At 38.1% G+C, this 19,674-nt stretch overlaps 1 protein-coding gene across 12 annotated transcripts in view; it reads left to right on the top strand.

Annotated features, from left to right (window-relative positions):
* ncam1b (neural cell adhesion molecule 1b) overlaps window positions 1–19,674 on the top strand; it is a 134,096-nt gene that overhangs the window by 108,452 nt on the left and 5,970 nt on the right. For 7 of the 12 annotated variants that reach the window (XM_041813451.1, XM_041813443.1, XM_041813458.1 and 4 more), the window contains 12 exons: window positions 40–69; window positions 3,644–3,794; window positions 4,009–4,196; window positions 4,530–4,626; window positions 5,988–6,158; window positions 7,603–7,731; window positions 9,422–9,454; window positions 10,132–10,134; window positions 13,708–13,832; window positions 14,731–14,911; window positions 17,237–17,435; window positions 19,098–19,214. In XM_041813451.1, coding sequence (XP_041669385.1) covers window positions 40–69; window positions 3,644–3,794; window positions 4,009–4,196; window positions 4,530–4,626; window positions 5,988–6,158; window positions 7,603–7,731; window positions 9,422–9,454; window positions 10,132–10,134; window positions 13,708–13,832; window positions 14,731–14,911; window positions 17,237–17,435; window positions 19,098–19,214 — 1,424 coding nt within the window. Of the gene's footprint in view, window positions 1–39; window positions 70–3,643; window positions 3,795–4,008; window positions 4,197–4,529; window positions 4,627–5,987; window positions 6,159–7,602; window positions 7,732–9,421; window positions 9,455–10,131; window positions 10,135–13,707; window positions 13,833–14,730; window positions 14,912–15,911; window positions 16,856–17,236; window positions 17,436–19,097; window positions 19,215–19,674 lie in introns of those variants that run through there. The other 5 variants (XM_041813484.1, XM_041813466.1, XM_041813474.1 and 2 more) reach the window with 4 other exon arrangements.

Genomic DNA, 19,674 nt, shown 5'->3' with positions numbered 1-19,674 from the left:
TGCCTTTTGTTTGTTGTTTTGTGTCTCTGTCCTCTACAGGCATCATGGACTCGGCCAGAGCAGCACAAGGTATTCTAAATGCATGACTTTCTCCTACACCAATCCATCTTTCATGTCAGAGGGGTCTAATTCAATTCTGGATGGATGCAGATCAAAACTTTTGATCAATTAAGGGTCAGGAAGAGTAGAGACCCTGAGAAAGATGCAGAAGCTCCAACGGGCCAGTCATTGCAGCTCTGTACATCTTTGTCTCTTTTTTTCCCTGTTTGGTTTCCATAAACTCAACATGCAGCTTGACCTTCAACCAAGCCTGTGAGAACATAAATCAATATGACATCTGCCTGCTAAAATATGATTTTTTTTTTAATTACTTTTTGTTTACTGTGTATAGATTTGATTCCTATTCTAATGCATGCAGTTGTTAGTTTTCTGTCCAAGAAAAATTGATTTTCTTGGTAAAAGTCTTCTCAGATCTCTCTGTCCTCCCTCCTACATCTCACTAAATCTGCTGCCAGTTCTTGACTCTAACTTCAAAGTGTATTTTTGACATTAGAAAAAGTTATGTATAGTTCAAATTTGTGAACTGGAACTTAATGAATATGTATGAAAAAAGCAGAGTTGGAGAGCCTGTTGGAGAGACTGTTCATGAAAAAAGTGTACATTGTCAAAGCGGGTGCTGCCCACTAAGCTTTTCTACACCTAACCCAATATTTTTAAATGTATTTTCCATATGTGAGAAAAATCTTTGCCTTTCTGTCACTGTCTGAGTGCACTTAAACACGACAGAGCTGCTCGACTCCTCTAGGCTTTCAATTGAAAAGAAATTTGAGGTTTTATTAAATAAGTCACAATATTTGTGCCTTTTTAGGTGTAAGAACAAATGTTAGGGCTGCAATTGTTACTTATACTAATGTACCATTTGTCAGGAAATGAATGTGTATTTTTAGACAATTTTGATCCTCAAATAGCACTGCTATTTTATTTTTAAATTGCAGGGAGCTCTTCACAGCAGGGGTATTGGTCTTTTCCTTGGCTACACTATGTTATACAGTAATTCTGGAAAATGGGTATTTTCTTCTTCTTCTTCTTCTTCTTTTTTCTTTTTTTTGTTAACTTTCGCTGTCTCAAAACGGTCACTGAATATAAAACCTGACATGGATTTTATCGCAGTGGATAGAGTCAGAAGTCAAAGAGAAAAGGAAAAGGTGAGGAGTATCATGTGTGAAAGGGACCACAGACTGTCTGCTTTGAGGAGAACAGCCTCACAAAAATAATCACATGAACATAACCACAAGGCTACAAGAACACCAAGTAATAGCTTTTTTTCTTATTTTTCTCCTTTACCCAGGAAATGAGGTAAAATGTATTATTTTGAACATTCAGATCAGTAACCAGCTCAACGACAATGACCCCAAAAGATAAGTAAAAAGCCTCTTAGTTTGTCTTTGGGATAAAGATAATCCAAAGAAAGAAACAAGAACAAACAGTCCTTAAAAACAGAGGAAAGCCATGCTACTTAATATGAACTGTATTTTAGTGGTCTCACAAGATGCATCTCAGTAGCACATTTGCAACAAAGTGGTGGTTTCAGGATTGGATTATGTTAATGGATCTGTTTTCTATCATCATGTTATTGTTTTAAAGTCTACCTGCACTCTGAATTGATCAGCGTGCCTCCCTGCAAGACATCCCATTATAAATCGCACAGGAGAGGAGTATGAGCGCCCAGCAGTATGAGCATGCTGATCATGTTTTTTTTTTTTTTTTTTGCAAATATGCAGGCAGCTTGGTGTTTATTTGACAAGGCGGGGATGGGTAGCTACATTTGTATGCTAGTCCACTGTAGATTTGGTGAGACATAAGTTTAACATGTCCTCAGTGTATTCTCAATTTTATGCTCCGGTGTTCGAGCAGCGTCTCTCTCCTCTGCTGCTAAAGCTGCAGAAGAGGTTGCAGAGCTCTGCTGTCAGTATTCTTTGATTTATTAGAGCAGCTTATGTCTCAGAGTCCTTATTTTCATCCCTCATCTGTGTTTCCTACCAGGTTTTCTTTGACATGTAAAAGGGTTTTTGTTTCTGTTTCTTAAGGGTAGTGGAGTCAAAAAACATCAAGAACACTTCAAATAGTTGATCACTAGTGTTCCCTATGCTTTCATACTGAAAATCAATTTTTATAAAACATTAATGATTCACTACTGTGACTCATACAGTAATTTCCTCTCGTATGTATTCATTATGGATTTCAAAAAGGGAACCAGTAGCTCCAGATCAACTCAAAAAGGAGTCAATATTGAAGCAAACTGACTAACATGGTTGTACACAGTGTGGCACAGATGCAAGAGTCAGGAGCAGCACCACAGGGGGGTCAAGGGAGAATGCTATCTGTACAGGGGTCAGAATAAAAGGGTACTGTGTTATGTAAGTGTCTCCCTGGTCCTGCTACCCGCTATGCATAATGAATGCCCCAGACATGCTTTGTCTATTGAATTTGAATACAAACTAACGAGGGTTTCTCTTACATGGCTGCCCAGACTGGGCCCTAATTCAATATGTGTAAAAGCATCCGTGCCATTGTTTTGCCTGCAGCTTGGACTTAGGCCATTAAAGAAGCCGATAGAGAGGCTTAGGTACTCAGTCCTGCAGCACCTTCTTAAAGGAACAATCCAAAGAAACACCAAAGAGAATGGTATTAAAGACTACGATTTTAAAATACTTTAAAAAACAAATATGTAGTATAAACAGCACAATTTAAATAAGTTTAAATCATAAAGAGGAAGATCATGGAAAGATTTGATACCTTTTTAAGATGAAGTTCACCAAAATCCATAGTAATGGAAAATTAAGGACTAAAATCTATGGTAGATACATATTTTAAACAAGTAGTGCCCTGGTGTGAAAACTGTTTCTACAAATGGTCAAATATGGTGCGTCTGACACTCAACAGCCACATTTTAGTGTCACCCGACGGCAGCAACCAAAACAACACAGAGTTGTTGACCCTGAAGGTCAGGAAGCTACTTATGGTCGGATGTTGTAACTCTGCATATCGAGTTAATGAAACCAAGTCTCTCAGAGCAGGAAGGTCACTTACACATCTCATTAGCCAGCTGTCTGTTGTTATTTCCCTGGTTTCAAATGCTACGCGACTTGGCATATGCCCTTCATCGGTGAAACTGGGACATGTCCTAAAAGTGAGAGAAGCAAATATCACCACAAGAGATTAACTAAATGTCATTTACTTGAAAAAAATTTGGCACTAAGCCCTTTGTGTCTTCAGTATAAAAGTGCAAGCGTGGCATGTAAGGTAATGCTCTGGTGTCTACCGTCATGCATCAGCGTATTTCACGAGCTGCTAAGCCCTCTGTGTGAAAAGCTGGAGATGGTTTCTAGTGCCTTCTGTCATCTATTATTGATAAGCTCCCCTGCACTGTCAACTGTGTCCCTATGTTTCCACATCTTCACCTTCGGGTGTGTGACTAGAGCATTATCTGTCCTGCTCATTAAAGGCAGGATTTCTTAAGCTGTTCCTTTTTCAGGTCACATATCTTTACTGCAGAAACAAGCTGTGTATACCGTAGCGAAGTGTTCAGTATGGCTTTATGTTTTTTTTCTTAACCACGCTGTTTTTCCTCGCTCCGTTTTAGAGTCAGGATGGAAATGTGGTGGTGAGGAGTGATGCTCGTGTGTCCTCCCTCACTCTGAAGTATGTCAAGTACACAGACGCTGGTCAGTACCTCTGCACAGCACGCAGTGCCATTGGAGAGGATGAACAGACAGCATTTCTGGAGGTTCGCTGTAAGTATCACCTTCCCTCTTAATACAAGTGTTTCAGCCTACATAATGAGCACAATGTTGTAGAAGTGACTTTTCAAAAGCATGGTTTTAAAAATAAGCAAGTCCTCATCGTAAAGAGCTCTTACCTTCACTTTTAGTAACGCTGCTCTGTTTCAGATCTGGAATGTTTGGGCAGAAAATCTATTTAAAGTGTTTTTTGGTTTTTTTTCGCCAGATACCCCTAAAATTCATGGTGCCGTGGCGGTGTATACCTGGGAGAGAAATGCTGTCAACATTAGCTGTGAGGTTAAGGCTCATCCCAGTGATGTTTCCATAGTGTGGCTGAGAGATGGACAACAGCTTCCTAACTCGAACACCACAAACATGAAGATTTTCAGAACTCCATCATCTAGCTACCTGCAGGTAAATACACAACATGTCATGCTATGTATTTCACTTCATAAATTGAATGTACACATGTACACACTGTGCTGCACGTGCACACACATATAAACTCGATGTCATCAACATTTCATGAGCATAGACTTCCAGTGAAGGGTTTTCTTTCAGCTTCATTGTGAGGAGCAAAAAAAATCAAATGAATAATTCAGTAGTAGGAAAGCTCACAGCAACAAATAAAAATAGGCTTCTCTAATGGACAAACAAAAAGGTCACCTTCACAGTGTTTGACACACACGTTTAGTCATCTGTTTTGGTACACTGCCCTTCATATATTTGCTTTTTTCCCTTCTCCAGATAACCCCAGAGTCTGAAAATGACTTTGGGAGCTATAACTGCACTGCTTCAAATGAGATGGGGACAGAGTCCAAGGAGTTCCTACTCATCCAGGCCGGTTAGTTTGGACCCAGTGCTATTTGTAGCACTTGATTTTTTTTTTTTTTTATGAAGCATGATCAAAATTTATTACAGGAATATGTCTCCTGTGGAGCTTAAATGCTGATTTAAAATGATAACAAAGAAACAGTCAGTTAGATAAATGTCACTGCAGCGGGTAAATTGAATTGCAAGGACTGCATGAGGCTTAAGGCTTCAGGAGCGCATTTTTCACCAATTTTCAAAACACATCAGACCAAAACATGGACCACAATGTGAGATTACACAGAGCTGTGCTGGTTTTAACATCAGATAATTTAACTTTCCTTCCCTCGGGTAGTTTAGAAAATACAAAGGCTCAGTGCAGTGTTGAAAGAGGTGTAAAACAGCATACATTATTGTGCACTTCAAAGCTTTTAGTGTTTGTGGATTATAAAATGAAAGACAATTTATCTGAGTTACAACATTTCATTACAACATCAACTGAGCACCAGCTAATACCATAAACTGTACGCTCACTGGCACATTACACAAATGGGACAGAAAGCGCAGAAATAACTATTATAATCTTAAGAAAATGAAATGAAAATACCAAATGGTTCCCTGAGTGCAGAACATGCTCAACCACAGTAATCAGATCATGCTTTTTCAATTAAAAGATCTTAGTGATTTAATAAAAGCCATAACAGACATTGGTGCACAGACATTTCAGTATGCTGTGGTTGAATTTAGAGACTGTAGTGCTAGTTTATGAATCATTTCTTAGTTGTTTTGATCATAACTATTGACTAAATTTATTGTAAATTATTATTATAGGTCAAATACTTCCACAGATCAAAATATTTGGGCCAGAACAAATAGAAAAGTCTCCCTTTCAACTGAGTTTTCCCCTTCAATACCACTTGTTTAAAAATGTAGTATGTTTGCAATAGCAGTGAGAAATAATAGGATTTGCTTGGCTGACTTTTAAATGTGCAAATGCATCTAGAATCTTTTTGTTCCACCTCAAAGGTTTTTCAAAATAAAAACAAGCAGCTCATGATTTCCTTTGATTTTCACTGCAATTATCATCTTTAAAGCTGAATTGGGATTAGTTTAAAATTGCAACAGCAGAGGAGCATTTGAATGTCTTCCCTGCCTTTTATTATTTCTGTTCTGAAAAGATGTGAAGAGCATGCAGCATTCAGTGCCTGACTAAAAGCTCTGATGTCATAAACTGCAGATGTCTTACAAATCTGAAGCAGTTAGATGCATTTGGGATCCATTAGGAGCGTAGGGCTTAGTCTGTTTGTGTAAAGGAACAATGCAGTCTGACGGTGCCAGAGTGCCGCAATCTCATAGCTTTAGATGTAATCGTGCTGCATTTCCTGCTTTTTACAGAGGTGCCGTCAGCTCCATCCATCTATGAGGTGAGACCTTTTTCCACTACAGCACAGATCCAGTTTGAGGAGCCGGAGTCCACTGGAGGAGTCCCTGTTCTGAAATACAAAGTGGAGTGGAAGCCTCAGGAAAGGGGCAGCTGGGTGCATAAAGTCTATGAGGTCACAGATGGTGAGAACAAAAACCAAAACACTAAGATGTATTTCCACTAAGTGGTTTTGTTCAGTTCGGTTGAGTACAGCGTGCAATTATTTGTATTTCCCCTATCAAAAGTGGGGAAAGATTTCAAAATAACTAATGTGTACCACCCTTCTGTTTGGATACCAAACTTACCAAAGCAACCCTAAAGAGTGAAGCTAGTTCACTGCAGTCTGTTGATTGGTTGACAGACTATTCACTTCCTGTGGGACAGTGCAATGATGGACACACAAAAACCGAACTATGTTTTGTACTAAACCGAACAGCTTTCCTCCCTCAAGTGTTCATAAACTTGCTTTAAAAGGAAACCATCAAGTTCTATTTAGCAAATAAACCTTGTGGGATACAGATTCGATTGAAATCACAACCCAAGTCAAGGTAACAAACTACCAGCCGTAGTGCATCATTCACAAATGGGCGGCCTCTTTTTATGGGGAGCCAACCCCCATTTGAGAGTATTTCTTTTTCCCATGTTGGTCGTTGATAACAGATATAAAAAAAGTCCAAAGAATAACTGTTTAGGGGCGAAAAGAGTGGCTCGTTTTGCTGAGCTAAGCCAAATAATCCAGGTCTCTTAAAAAGAGCAAGAACTCTCTTCACTACATGCAAGGCTGTGTGGACATTGGCTGTGGAAACTCAAGCAAATTCAGGGTTAACTGTTCCAAACGGTACTAAACCAAACTGGATAGCTTAGTGGAAATGTGCCATTTGAATAGTGTTATGGGTTAATTGACCATTCAAGCACCTGTGTGTGCCACCCAAAAGAGGTTTCAATGTTTAAATGTGATTATTTTTTGTTTTGTGTTAAGACTGGCTCACTAGTTTAGACTTGTATGAGGATTTCAGACATTATTTCATCTTAACTCATTGGCCCTTTGCTTTTCTTTAGAAGTTTTAAAGTCTTTGAGAGTTTAAAGTATTACTGTTAATTTCTCAAAGAGTGCAGATACTCTCAATAAATTACAATTTGATATACTATTTTTGTTTCATAGTGCCACACAGAGATAGAGCCAAAAAAAAAAAAATTAGATCGTGTAAAACATTTAGCAATTAATTAATGAAAGGGTAAATCAAGGTGATTTTTCAGGTAAAATAGGTATGAATAGTGGGCAGAAAAGTCATGTTCACTTTCAAAATAAACCATATATAAGGTTGATTCTGCATGCATATGTCTTTGAAACAGCTGTCATTGATTTCTGTTTCGGTGTATATCTGGGTTTAGACCTTTTTAGACCATCTCTAAATAGATTTATCTGTTGTTTAAACATTGTTAGAATGAAATGAGAATCGAGCTAATCGCTGTTTACCCGTGATGGGATTAATTATGCATGTATTGTTTGAACTCAGGCTGCATAATCAGAACTATCAAGGTGTTCTCATCGGGGTTGGCACTGTCTCTGATATTATGTTGTAACAGGCTCCATTGGTGAGATGACTATCACAGGCCTAAGGCCAGAGACCTCATACCAAGTGAAGATGTCAGCCATCAACGGCAAGGGTGAAGGTGAAAGCAGCACCTCTCAGTTCTTCAAGACAGAACCAGTCCGTAAGTGGCATATTTTATAAGCTTTCCGGAACACTGTAGAGTTTCTGTCACACTTTAATGACCTATGTCTCCAAAAACATACGGTCTAAGGTCCTCTCCTCTATATTTCAGAGTAAGAAGTGTTTGGCCATCACTGATCCATAGAGAGTAAAGTTTTCAGCTGTTGGACAGCACCTCAAAAGTCAGCTATGTGTCTGTTTGGACAGAGTTGCTAAAGCTTCCCACAGTGTCTTTTCAGTCTGAGTCTGTCTCTTCCAAGTGTCTTTTGTTTGTCAAGGAGTAAAACTGACAACAAGGACTGACTAAGTAACCTCCCTGTTTTTTTATTCAGTTTTTAAGAGTAACCTTGAACTCTTAGATTCAGGAAACATCTTTGTCTTGATGTCTTGCTAATTAGAAAATTTGACTTGTGTACTTTAAGATAGATTTTTGGTCACGTTATTGTCCTGAATTTTATGATTTGGAATTATTTGGCTCTTTAAATTAGAGCCTTGGTGTAAGTAGTGAGCCCATAATTTAGTCTGTAGCCCCCCCTGTTGGTTGGAGAGGCCTGTTTTTGGCAGGCCAGGCTGCTCCTCCCTGTTGGCTTCACATTTAATATGCCTGCTGACTCATAATTGATCCCATTTTGGATTTTGGACATGACTGTGTAATGTGTGTGCTGATCATCTGCTCATAACTTCTGTTTATCATTTTAATCATCCTTTTTTTCCATGTATTTGCTCATCTGTTTGTTGTTTCCATCAGGCCACACTTACAACAGTAAGTGCTTCATCTCTCTTTTTTCATTTCTTTGTTTAGTTTCACCTTCCATGAATTAAATGATTTAAAATACAATTTTTGCTTTCAAATATGTGATACATATATCCATCTTTCTCATATTAATTTGATGCTTGTGTATTTGATGTTTTTGCATTATAAGACTTCAATAATAAACTTCTATAGGCTATAATATATTGTATATACCAGCTGTAATGTTGATGTCCTTATCTCATGTTACTAATCTTTTGTTCTTATTGAGTGATTTATTGTTTTATTGACTCAATAATTGTTGGGTAATTTCTCTGTTATTGCTCGGACCAAGACAGCAGGCCAAATTAAAAGGCTTTATTTCCATAATATGTTGTTTGTACCAAAATCAGTTATTCAGTGGGTGGATGGATGGATGGAGAGGTAGGTTGAATAGATGAATGGATGAATGGATGGATAGGGGGTGGGTGGATAGATGGATAGATGGGTGAATACGTGGATAGACAGGTGACAGAATTAGACAGACTTTGTTGTCAGTCCCAGCAGGGACAGATATTTTCTGTTGACATGGTTCAGACAATAAAAACAACTTCAATGAAAACACATGTAAAACACTTTTAAAATACAACATCTGCTAAGTTAGTAATTAGATTAGCTGTGGGACATTAGAGGACAAAAAAATCAGGAACTAGTGGAAAAAAACACAATCTTTTATGTTATGCCAGTTTTAAAGCTGTGTCTCAGACAGCCTTTCAGTTTATGTTTGCTGCATCTGTCGTGTTGTCACCCTTAACTTTTATTTTCTAATTTTTCCTGGGTTTATTCTGCTAGACATGACTCATACTAAACTTCTCTACGAAGTGTCATTATAGAGAATCAGGTAGTCATTTGTGCAGACAACTGATACTGATTGCTTGATATTTTCTTTTTTTGTCCCTAGATGATATTTCTCATTTATTCACTGAAGACACAGGTTTGTTCCATAGTGAGGATAATAGATAATCAGTTGTTTACCGCCATTGCTCTTTCTCTCCCTGCAGGATAACCCCATTATCCCTACTAATTAGTTGTATTTGTGATAACTTTGAAAGATAGAAAACCATGTACATTTTTTCTAGAAACTGTGACCTTGTTTGTCCTGATCATCAATGCAAACTTCTCCTTGTTTGTAACCAGTAGATTCTATTTCAAGCGCATCCAGCTGAATATGAATATTAACACCATTTTGATTTCCCGCTTGGAACTAATTGGCTAAATAACAGTATTATAAATAAATGACAAATCTCTGTTTTTCATATGCTCATCTCCCCTCTGGCTGCAGCTTTTTGGTGTAATTTGGGAATGTTTATGTTTGCATAAGGCCCATCAGCATTGACTAATTACTTGCCCTGTGAATGAAAAGTCTCTGAAGTCAAGAGGATGAAGCTGTTAATGTCACTTTTCACATTTAGAGCCCAGAGGATTTCCTGTACTTGGTTGTTGAATGTGGTATTATAAAAAGATCTTAACTTGCATTATGTTATTTTGTTTCTGCATCTGTGCTCAGTGGTCTTTAATGTTTTTTCTGTCCCTCTATCAACGGCTCATGTGTCCTTTCATGTGACTGTCATCTGTTTTGCATGGTTCTGATGATCCTCTTCCACTTTGCAGACGGTAACTGTTGAAGTTTTATGAAAGAAGATCTTTAACCTTAATCTGAGAATCCCTCAGTAAAACAACACTTTAATTGCTTCCATGCATTCGCGTAATATTTGTCTACCTAAGTCCATTTAATCAGTCATGTAGACATTTGCCTCAGCAGGATAAATGAGAGAGAGCCGGAGCCACCGACACACTAATATACAACAGTCAAGAATGTTTAATATCAGCTTCACTTGGAGAGTATTGATAGCTCACCACCTAAAGGGATGCTACCTCTCCTCCTTATAGGATGTGTTTCTATAAATCAAGTGTGTAATAAACACAGTTTCCTCTAATCACTGGAGAATCATTATCAATGTCTTACCCAACCTTTGCACAAAAACTGCTCCTAGCAGCAGTTTGCTCTGGTTCTCAATCAAGAGTTTTAGAATTCATGCTGAGAGCAACGGCTCCCCTGAGCCCGTTCATTCATACTGTCTGTCATGTTTTAACCTCAGCCTGACTTCCATGCATTAAAGGCTAAATCAACTAACTTGAACCAATTTAGTCAGAGTTTCAAATGCAAGCAATGTTGTGAGTCTCAAAATAATTACTTTCCAACTGACAGAAAATAAGAAGGAAGATGTTATTTGAGTACTTTCATTGAAGATAGATAATAGTGAAGGAATCTCAACAAAAACACACTTCTTATACAGAGTATTGGATCACTCACTGTTAATGGTGTGACAGGGAGAGAGTAAGAGGCATAACCTTGAAGAGATGACAACAAAAGCATGATCACCAAAAGTGGAGTGGGAGACAACAAGGGCCCGTATTCACAAACATCCTGAGCATCCTCTCATAGAGCTTCCATCTTAACTTCATAAATCCTAGCAAAGAGTCCTAACTTAAAAATGATTGAGAAACACTCTTAGATCAACTCTTAGTAAGGAAAGGACATAAACTTTTATCCCAGTGGGGTGGTTGGGTCGACCCCTTGTATGACACATTCTTTTGTAAACTGTGATTGGTTGAGCCAAAAAGAGAAAAAAAGACGTACTTCAAAGTGGACAAACTATAAAGAGTATTAAAACACATGCCCCCTGTGCAGGAGTCTCTTCACACACTGATAGTTCTATCAGTGTGTGAAGAGACTACTAATCAGTGATTGGCTGCACTTGTGAAGTAAAACACCTTTTGAGGGCTCACTGTGCAACCTTGTTTTGTACTGAGTGAAGTCCAAGATGGACAGGATGTCTGCATAAATGTTTTTTGTCTCCTCAGCCCAAGTATGATCCAAAAAGAATATCCTCAGTCAAGACTTCGATGTAGGGCCTCTCTTTGGGCTCAGATGTTTTGTGAATAACCTTTGTCTTAACCAGAATCTAGTCTGGACTTTTAGGGGAAATTCCTAGAAAGAAGTCGTGATTTTAAGCATTTTCTCAGAATTTTGTCACTAGGAGCAACACTTTGGATGTTGGAAGCTTTGTGAATACGGCCCCAGAAGTTTTAATTTGTTTAACTTTCAAGGTGTATTGGACCTAGATAAAACCAGAAACACGTTGGCATATGGTGGAGGCAAATTATGAATGTAATTGGAAGGATTTCAAGCCTCAATTTGACAGGAAGCCCGTGTACTGAAGCTGGCAGCGTAGCTCTACTGTAGTTTGTAATCATGTTACTGGATTCATTGTACAAGCTACAGATTCTTGGCTTAAACACCATTACATTGCATTACAATACTGAAGACCCAAGAAGACAAACCAATTAATGTTTTATTCAAGCTATTGGAAAGAAAAAGCGCCATAGTTTGGCAGTGTTCCGTAATTCAAAAGGGATATGGTTGAGTAAGTGACCTCAGTGTTCAATTGGGAATAAAAGATTACCCCAAGGTTCCTTAATACCTACTTTTAAATTAGATTAGGTAAGAGTAGATAATTACATTCAGTATACTGCAATTGCAACAAGCTCTGAGACAATAGCAGACAGTGTATCACCAGAAGTGCAAAAAGAAGTTGGCAGGGTATTCTACATAAACTGATCATCTACAGCATTAAAATCACCTGTCTAATGTTTTCTATTGTCCCCCTCAGATATCATGTCAAGATATCATGAAGAAAACATCAGCTGTTACTTTGCAAAAAGGGCATGAGCTAGCAGTTCTTTATGGATCTGACTCATTGTTTCAGCATATTCCACATGTGCTACATACAATTGAGATCAGGGCATTAGAAGGACAAGTCAAAATATCGAACTCCTTGTCACGTTTCTTAAACCTCATAATTTTTTTTTTCTCCAAGGGAGGCTACATCGACCTGGTTAAAGAGGCCAAAGCCTTTAGGGATATCTTGTTTGTTCAGAACAATGAACAATGTAAAGTGGTTTGTGGCTAAGCTTCAGCCCCATAGAAACAGAAGACAATTCATATGCACCAGGACATCCTCAAGATTGGTTAATTTGACCAGTCAATATAGTTATCTTGCTCCATGCTCCATTACTGACACGAACATGTCAACTGGGGGCACTTAAGTTGTTGGACAGGGGTCTGCATCTTAGCAAGCGTCAGCTTTTCTAGCTATTTCTGCCACAGTAGCTGTTTTGTGGCATATGGCCTGATGGCCAAAAACCTCACTGGGTGTAAGCTTTATTTTTTGTTAACACCCCCAAGGACCTGCTATCTGCCCCTTTTATTTCATTAAAATCCATGTGCATACAAATCTTTTCTGCTTCCAGTACAACTAAATACAATGTCCCATTTCTTTGTATGCACTGAGCTGTAGGAGCCTAATTTGTGGCAAAGATAAAAAAGGTTTCATGGTTTACAAAAAACATGACATAAACTAGCATTTAGATTTTAAGTTCAGCAGGTTTGCATATGCACTTGGTGAAAATCATTAACAGAGGACTGACTATTACAGAACTAGTGGATAATTGCGTCAAAAAGAGAAAATAAGACAGGACCCAGGATTGAGCCTTGTAGAACCCCAATGGTCAGAGAGCGTATTAAAACACCTGAATGTAATGAGAAAAAAATAAATAAATTAGAGAATAAGTCAGTTATAATATATTCCCATCTCATCCTTTTTACATTTGATCTTTGTTTTGTTTTGCGTGTTCAGTGTTAAACATTGATTGAATAAATCAACTGAGGCTGTCTTTACTAGCAAATCACTTTTAAATGTTGAAAGGTGCCAAAAACCTGCAGTGACATTCCAGTCTGTGTCAAATAACCCTTTCCCCTGCAGCCTTGTACGACACTGGGGGAATGTCACTCAGCATTTTTATGCCGATTGAATGTCACTCAGCTACTCGGAGTGAATCAGATAAGCATGTGGCTGTGTGTCACTTGGTAATTAGTCTGACTTGAGACATACCATCTGGAGGCGACCGATTAAGGAAGGTCAAGTGACTTAAAAGGACAACAACAAAGAGGCTGGTTTCCTGCTTCAGACTCAATTTCTAAGAAATTTGTTGTTTTCTTTGCTTTATAATTTTGAAGGTACTGCTGGACTGATACAACATTTTCCCAGTAAAATTAACCTCTAACTGTTGGCATCAGTGACATAAACTTTTTTATAACTTGTTTTGTTCTTGTGTGTCTGTAAGGAAATCCAAATCCTCCAAAACTGGAAGGGGTACTTCAGCCCAAAGGAAACTCCCTCAAAATCAGCTGGATCAAGCAGGATGATGGTGGTTCCCCTATTCTACACTATCTTGTCCGTTACAAACCAGTAAGTTTGACTGTTCGAGCTGAAATCATGAGCTATTATTCTGTGCCTGAATATCAGTGATTTAAGGAAAAAAGAAAAATACCATAGAGCTTCAGTTTGTAGTTTTTGCTGTTTTTCATAATGTCTTTTTGAAGTAAATAATGACTCATAATATGAGCATTTAATTGATTGACAGAAAGCTGAAAATACAGCCCAAATGACAGTTCTTATCAAGCTCCTTAGATCTGGCATCTGATACAATGAATAAAATGTTTCATTCTGCCCTGCTCAGCCAGATTCGTCTTTCATGAGGAATTTTAAACTTAAATTTGATCAATTAGCAGATAAACAGAAAAAAGATGAATTACTTTTATAACAAATGAAGTCACTTTAAGAAAGGGAGTTAAATTTTGATGTGTAAAGCAACTCAAAGAGAGAAGCAGAAAGCAGAGAATTTTTAGCTTTTTGTGGTGGTTTTTGTAGATAAACCAATGATATGGATTTTTGAAGGATAGAGAATAATTGATAAATATGAATAAATAGGTAGCTGATGTATTGTAAGGTGGTGAAAATAACACAGTTTTAAACTTTGATATGATGCTAGTTAACATCACACATTACTGATACCTATTTTGATACTATGCCAACAAAAATGACATCCTGAAGTGCCAAAACTGTTTCCATTAGTTAATTTTTGATTCTCTTTCTCTCTCTACATGCACCATCTTTGGGTTAAAATAAGACCGTATATTTATTTTTTCAAAATTTTGTCACTTAAAAACAGATATTGTATTGTTAAAAGCATGTGGTACCACAAAAGTATTGAACTGTCGAACATTTTGACAGCCTCAGTGTATTGATAATTTGTGAGTTGCAGCTCTAAATGCCTATATTGTATATTTTGTGTGTGTGTTAATAGCTTCAGGACTCAGAATGGAAGCCAGAAATCAGACTGCCGGCCAGCAGCGAGTACGTGATCCTTAGCGGGCTGCAGTGGGACACTGACTATAATGTCTATGTGGTGGCAGAGAATCAGAAGGGAAAGTCCCAGCCTGCATCAATGTCCTTCAGGACATCCTCAGAACCAGAAGCTTTTCCAGGTATCCCTCCTCAGGTCATTCACACTAAACTAGAACTAAACATCGAGAAATCTAAAGAGCCAAACTCAAAGCTTAAAACTGGAGCATCATTTTCTATTTTTACCTCTAACTGTAAATGAATAAAAGCCAAATACATATACAGGAAGAAATGTATTCTGTGGATGGCGTTGAGCCAGGAATGATTTTCTGGCTGATTTTTTTCCCTTTAAAGATTGACAGCCCATGCTAAATGAGCTTGAGTTTGTGCTCGCAGAACTGGGACAGGCTCTTCCCACAGAGGATGAATTTATTTCCTCTGAATGACTGTAGTTTTTCTCTACTTTTGTTTACTGTTAAAACAGCAGATAAAGCGGATAGTTTGTCCCTGTGTGGAAGCAGCCTTTAAATTGGCCCTTGATAACACTGATTAACTTGTGCCTTGAGGTCTTAACTGCTGCTGAAGGTTTTTACAAACCATACAAAAAAACCACACAGCTTGTCAGATTTCCTTTAGGAGCTAGGCACTGCTGAATGCTTTGCAGAAACATCGCAACAAACCATTATGTCTTCCCTCACTTCTTCTCTAATTCATTCTCCAATTTAAAACATTTCCCACTCACCCATCACTGAGTCACCATCTAGCCAACACAGTGTAGTTTTCCCCTTTGTGCTGGGCTTTTGCTTTGATGTGTTGCTGTGTTTTTATCCTCCCCAAATGCAAAAAAAAAAAATCAGGGTTTTTGTTTTTTTGTTTTTTTTTTTCTTCTTTTTTCACTTTTGGTTTTTAGACCTGACTCATTTTCACTTTCTCTCTTCCTGTGTTTTCCCCACCCTTCTCTTTTCTTCCTCTTTGTTTCCTCCATCCCTCCCCTCCCTTCTTTTCCTTTATGATTTTCCCCTTTCTCTCTCTCTTTTATTTCCTCTTGATGTTCCTGCTCTCTTGCCTGGTACTGGACATTGGTGTGGTGGACCACGTGAACATTTTCGTCCTGACCTGTGTGCATTTTCGTGTGGTCCTCAGCCACTCAGGGCTGTTCATCTGTGACATGCACTTTGGTATCACTCATCTTGTCCCTCATCGCTGTACTCCTGCTCTCATAGTTTTTGTGGGGAGTTCACACCATAACTGTCGAGGGGAGTTTGCCTTTCTCTGGCTTGGCTGTCTCTCTGGATGCTTTCACTCCTTAAAAAAACAGACTTTGTCCATGACAGACGTGTCTCTGTTATGGGTGAGAAAAGGGTGCTGTGTAGCTCCAGAACAGACCAGACAGACATGATGAACTAAAGGCATTGGAAATCCTCCACCTCCCACAGATTTCACTCTGCACAACATTAGCACAGCTAGTCATCAGTACTAGACAACAAAGAGGTGCCAGTTTACAGTAATGAACAATAGTGGAATTGAAATAAGGTTGTATTAAAATATAGCACTTAGAAAAGAATAAATGCTGAGTGCTGGGCCTGTGCGTTTACATAAACAATGTATAATACTCACAAAATTATGCATATATATACTGGAAAAGTTGGTAATATTAACGTTTACATTGTTGAAAACAAAAACCTAACTGAAAATGTTTATAATAGTATTATTGGCACAATTTGACAAGCTGATTAAAGAAATATCATGAGGAAACTGTTATTTTTGTGCTGTTAACTGAGACAAATGTTACGATATTTCTCATGCATGTCATGTGTATCAAATATTGGTCAAGAAATTACTGTTTTTATACATTTATATAGGAGATTCTTTACTACAATGCAATTTATTCCCCAACAGATTTATTATCTATATCTACAGAGTCAAATTTATGTGAAAACAGAAGATATTTTTGGTGAGTTCTGCAGTCTTCCGCTATAATTAAGATGAAGTTTACACAACCAGTAAAGCTACATCAAAGCCTTGTGTGATATTTGAAAAAGTCTCATGTTCATTTTGTTCACATTTCTACATAACCAGCAATTCAGTGTAAGCTTTGGTTTGCTTTTCTTCTAATTCCAAATAAAAGGTTGATATAATTAATTTCTGTTTCTTTGAAGGAAGCCTTTTGACATGGTCATATTATAATACCTTTTATATAATTCCTTTTCGGAATTAAAATATCTAAATAACTGAACACAAATTAGACAGCACGATTTTTACAAACACTCCACACTGCATCTAAATTCATGCTGAGCCAACTAGACCGTATTGGTTCCCAGAGCAGGTGAGTTGATTTTTGCTTTATAAAAGTATTTGTGGTCACAGATGCATAGCAGCAGTTAATTCAGTTGTTCTTGGCAGTTTCTATAAAACTGTGTCACGCTACAGTTGTTCAGCTCTGCTGCTCTTGTCTCTTTGTCTGGCAGATCTGGGTGATGAGGCAGCGCTCTCCATGGGCATCATGCTCTGGGCAGGGATCCTTGTTGTAGTATTTGTACTCCTGCTGCTCGCGGTTGATGTCACCTGTTACTTTGTCAACAAGTGCGGCCTCATCATGTGCCTCTGTGGTAAAACGGGCACGGGGACCAAAGGACACAACTTGGAGGAGGGCAAGGCAGCATTCATGTGAGTACCAAGGAGAACAATAACATGAATATGTAATCAGTTCTTAACAGTGGCAGTTTAACATTGTCCAGATAAAAATTGCAGGTTACTCATGCTGGTTCTTTCTCAGTTTATTGTAATGGGTGGGCTAGTCCGCTTTTTTTCTGTCCTGATCCAATTACGATACATATGGCGGATAAATGATATGATCTGATTTTTTTAACATTATAATTAATAACATTATTTATGGTGGTATTATGTATGAGGTTGCATCAAGCTCTATTAAAGTTGGAACAAGATCTCTTTTTCAAAGAGTATTTTGAAATGCATAAAACTTTATATAATTCCCAATAAATTTCTTAAAACCTTTGCGCTAGCTTCACATAGAAAAAAGAAGCAGCAACAAATGTAATGTTTTCTAATTAAATATTTGAATCTGAAGTGCACTGTTAAAACAGCAGCAACAACTGTAGACAGTCAACAGCAGCACAGAGCTACAGCAGCAAACTGAATATTTGAAATAAAAGAATAACACTTGCATAAAAAGTAAATCTGTAGAAATAGTTGCTATCTGACTGCTCTTTAGTGTCGGAGTGAAATATGACGATGAGTGGACTCAGACTAAGTGTTTGTCTAAAAGCACACTTCTACTATAGCCGAGGTGTGTTCACAGCCCAACAAGAACAACGACATTTGTATGGGTGATGTGGATAGCCCCATAAGGCTGCAAGCTCCAATATAAAACACAAATATCAGACTCAATAACAGTATTGGATCGGGTCTGGCCCATCTGTAATTATAAATGTATTTTGTAATCACAAACTGATAGAATTAATGCAGATAGAGCTGATCCAGTCAATGTATTTATACTAAATGGGGAATGTAAATAAAGTGGTTATTGCAGTGAAATATGCAGAAAACTATCATAACAGTTCTGTATTCTCCTCACAACTCCAAAGCTTTTTTGCATCTTTCTGAAATTGGCTTCCACAGCCCATAACTCTTCCAATTTACAAAGTCTTTATTTAAATCCTGTCTTCATTTACCTCCTTCAATGTACTTACCTGTAAACGATTGACTTCCTACAGTACCCAGAAGGCCTATTGAGGACTGGCATTGAGGTTGATTTAGATTTTTTTGCTGAAGGTTTAATGTTGCAGCTGGTAAAGCAAGAAATGACTGTTGAAGGCTCTTCCATTAATAAAAAGTTAAGAGCCGTGCCTCTTGAGCAAAATCCACATGCCACAGCATTGCATTATGGTCCGTTCACTCAGTATCTGCAGGAACAGGAAAAACACACATATCAATGAAATGTGCCCATAAATGAGATGATGTTTTCAGAGTGGATTTGTCTTTGAGTGAAAATATGAAGGATGCTGGGTTTAAGGGAAGCACTGAACAAATAGTCTCATGTGCACGATAAGGCAGCCTTGAATCAATTTGAGTGGGAGGTTGTATCGTGTATTGATTTGAAGCAGCTTCACTTAAATATGGCCACATATTCTTAGCTGACTCAAATATGGAAGCTTTGACAGAGCTGAAAAGATAATCCATTCACAGCTTGTATTGACATGATCATTGTCTACTGCTTGTGTAGTCTTACTGCTCATTGTAGAGGATGTGAAACTCTTGTATGAGATAATATGTTGCTGTTTTAACAAGATATTTGTCTCTCTCCTACAGCAAAGATGAGTCCAAAGAGCCAATTGTGGAAGTAAGAACAGAGGACGAATGCACAGCAAATCATAATGCAGCAGGTCCAACAGAGCCCAATGAAACCACACCTCTCACAGAGCCAGAGTGAGTAAAAAAATATACATATGGCACACAGCCTTTTGACTGCTCAGTTCTTTTAAGCTATCAAACATTGCACTCCACATCAAAGAATAATATCTTATTTAAAAGCACAAAATCTGACCCTTGACTTGACTGTAAAGTTTGACCATTCTTGAGTGGAGTCCACTGACGTGTTGCTTTTCTGTTTTTATTCCCTCTGAGAGGGATTACTGCACTTTGTGTTCTCTTCTCCAGCCCTTGGAGATTTTCTGTCTTGTTTTCTCAAGGTTGAAGCAATACCAGTTAAAGACATAGAAAGGCTTTTGTCCTCATAAGTGTGGTCAAGTTATAAGAAGTCATTTGACAACCTCAGGAAGCCATGTCTCATATGAGCAGTCTGGAAAAATTAGATTTCCCAGTATGAGATTGTCACTGGTACTGTTTAACCCTTAAAGGTGGTTCTGCGTGGTGCTGTAGTTTTCTG

Source organism: Cheilinus undulatus, linkage group 2, assembly GCF_018320785.1.
Source record: "Cheilinus undulatus linkage group 2, ASM1832078v1, whole genome shotgun sequence".
In the NCBI taxonomy this organism is placed as follows: Eukaryota; Metazoa; Chordata; class Actinopteri; order Labriformes; family Labridae; genus Cheilinus; species Cheilinus undulatus.
The sequence above is the reverse complement of the archived record's forward strand: the minus strand, read 5'-3'. Positions and strand labels throughout refer to the sequence as shown.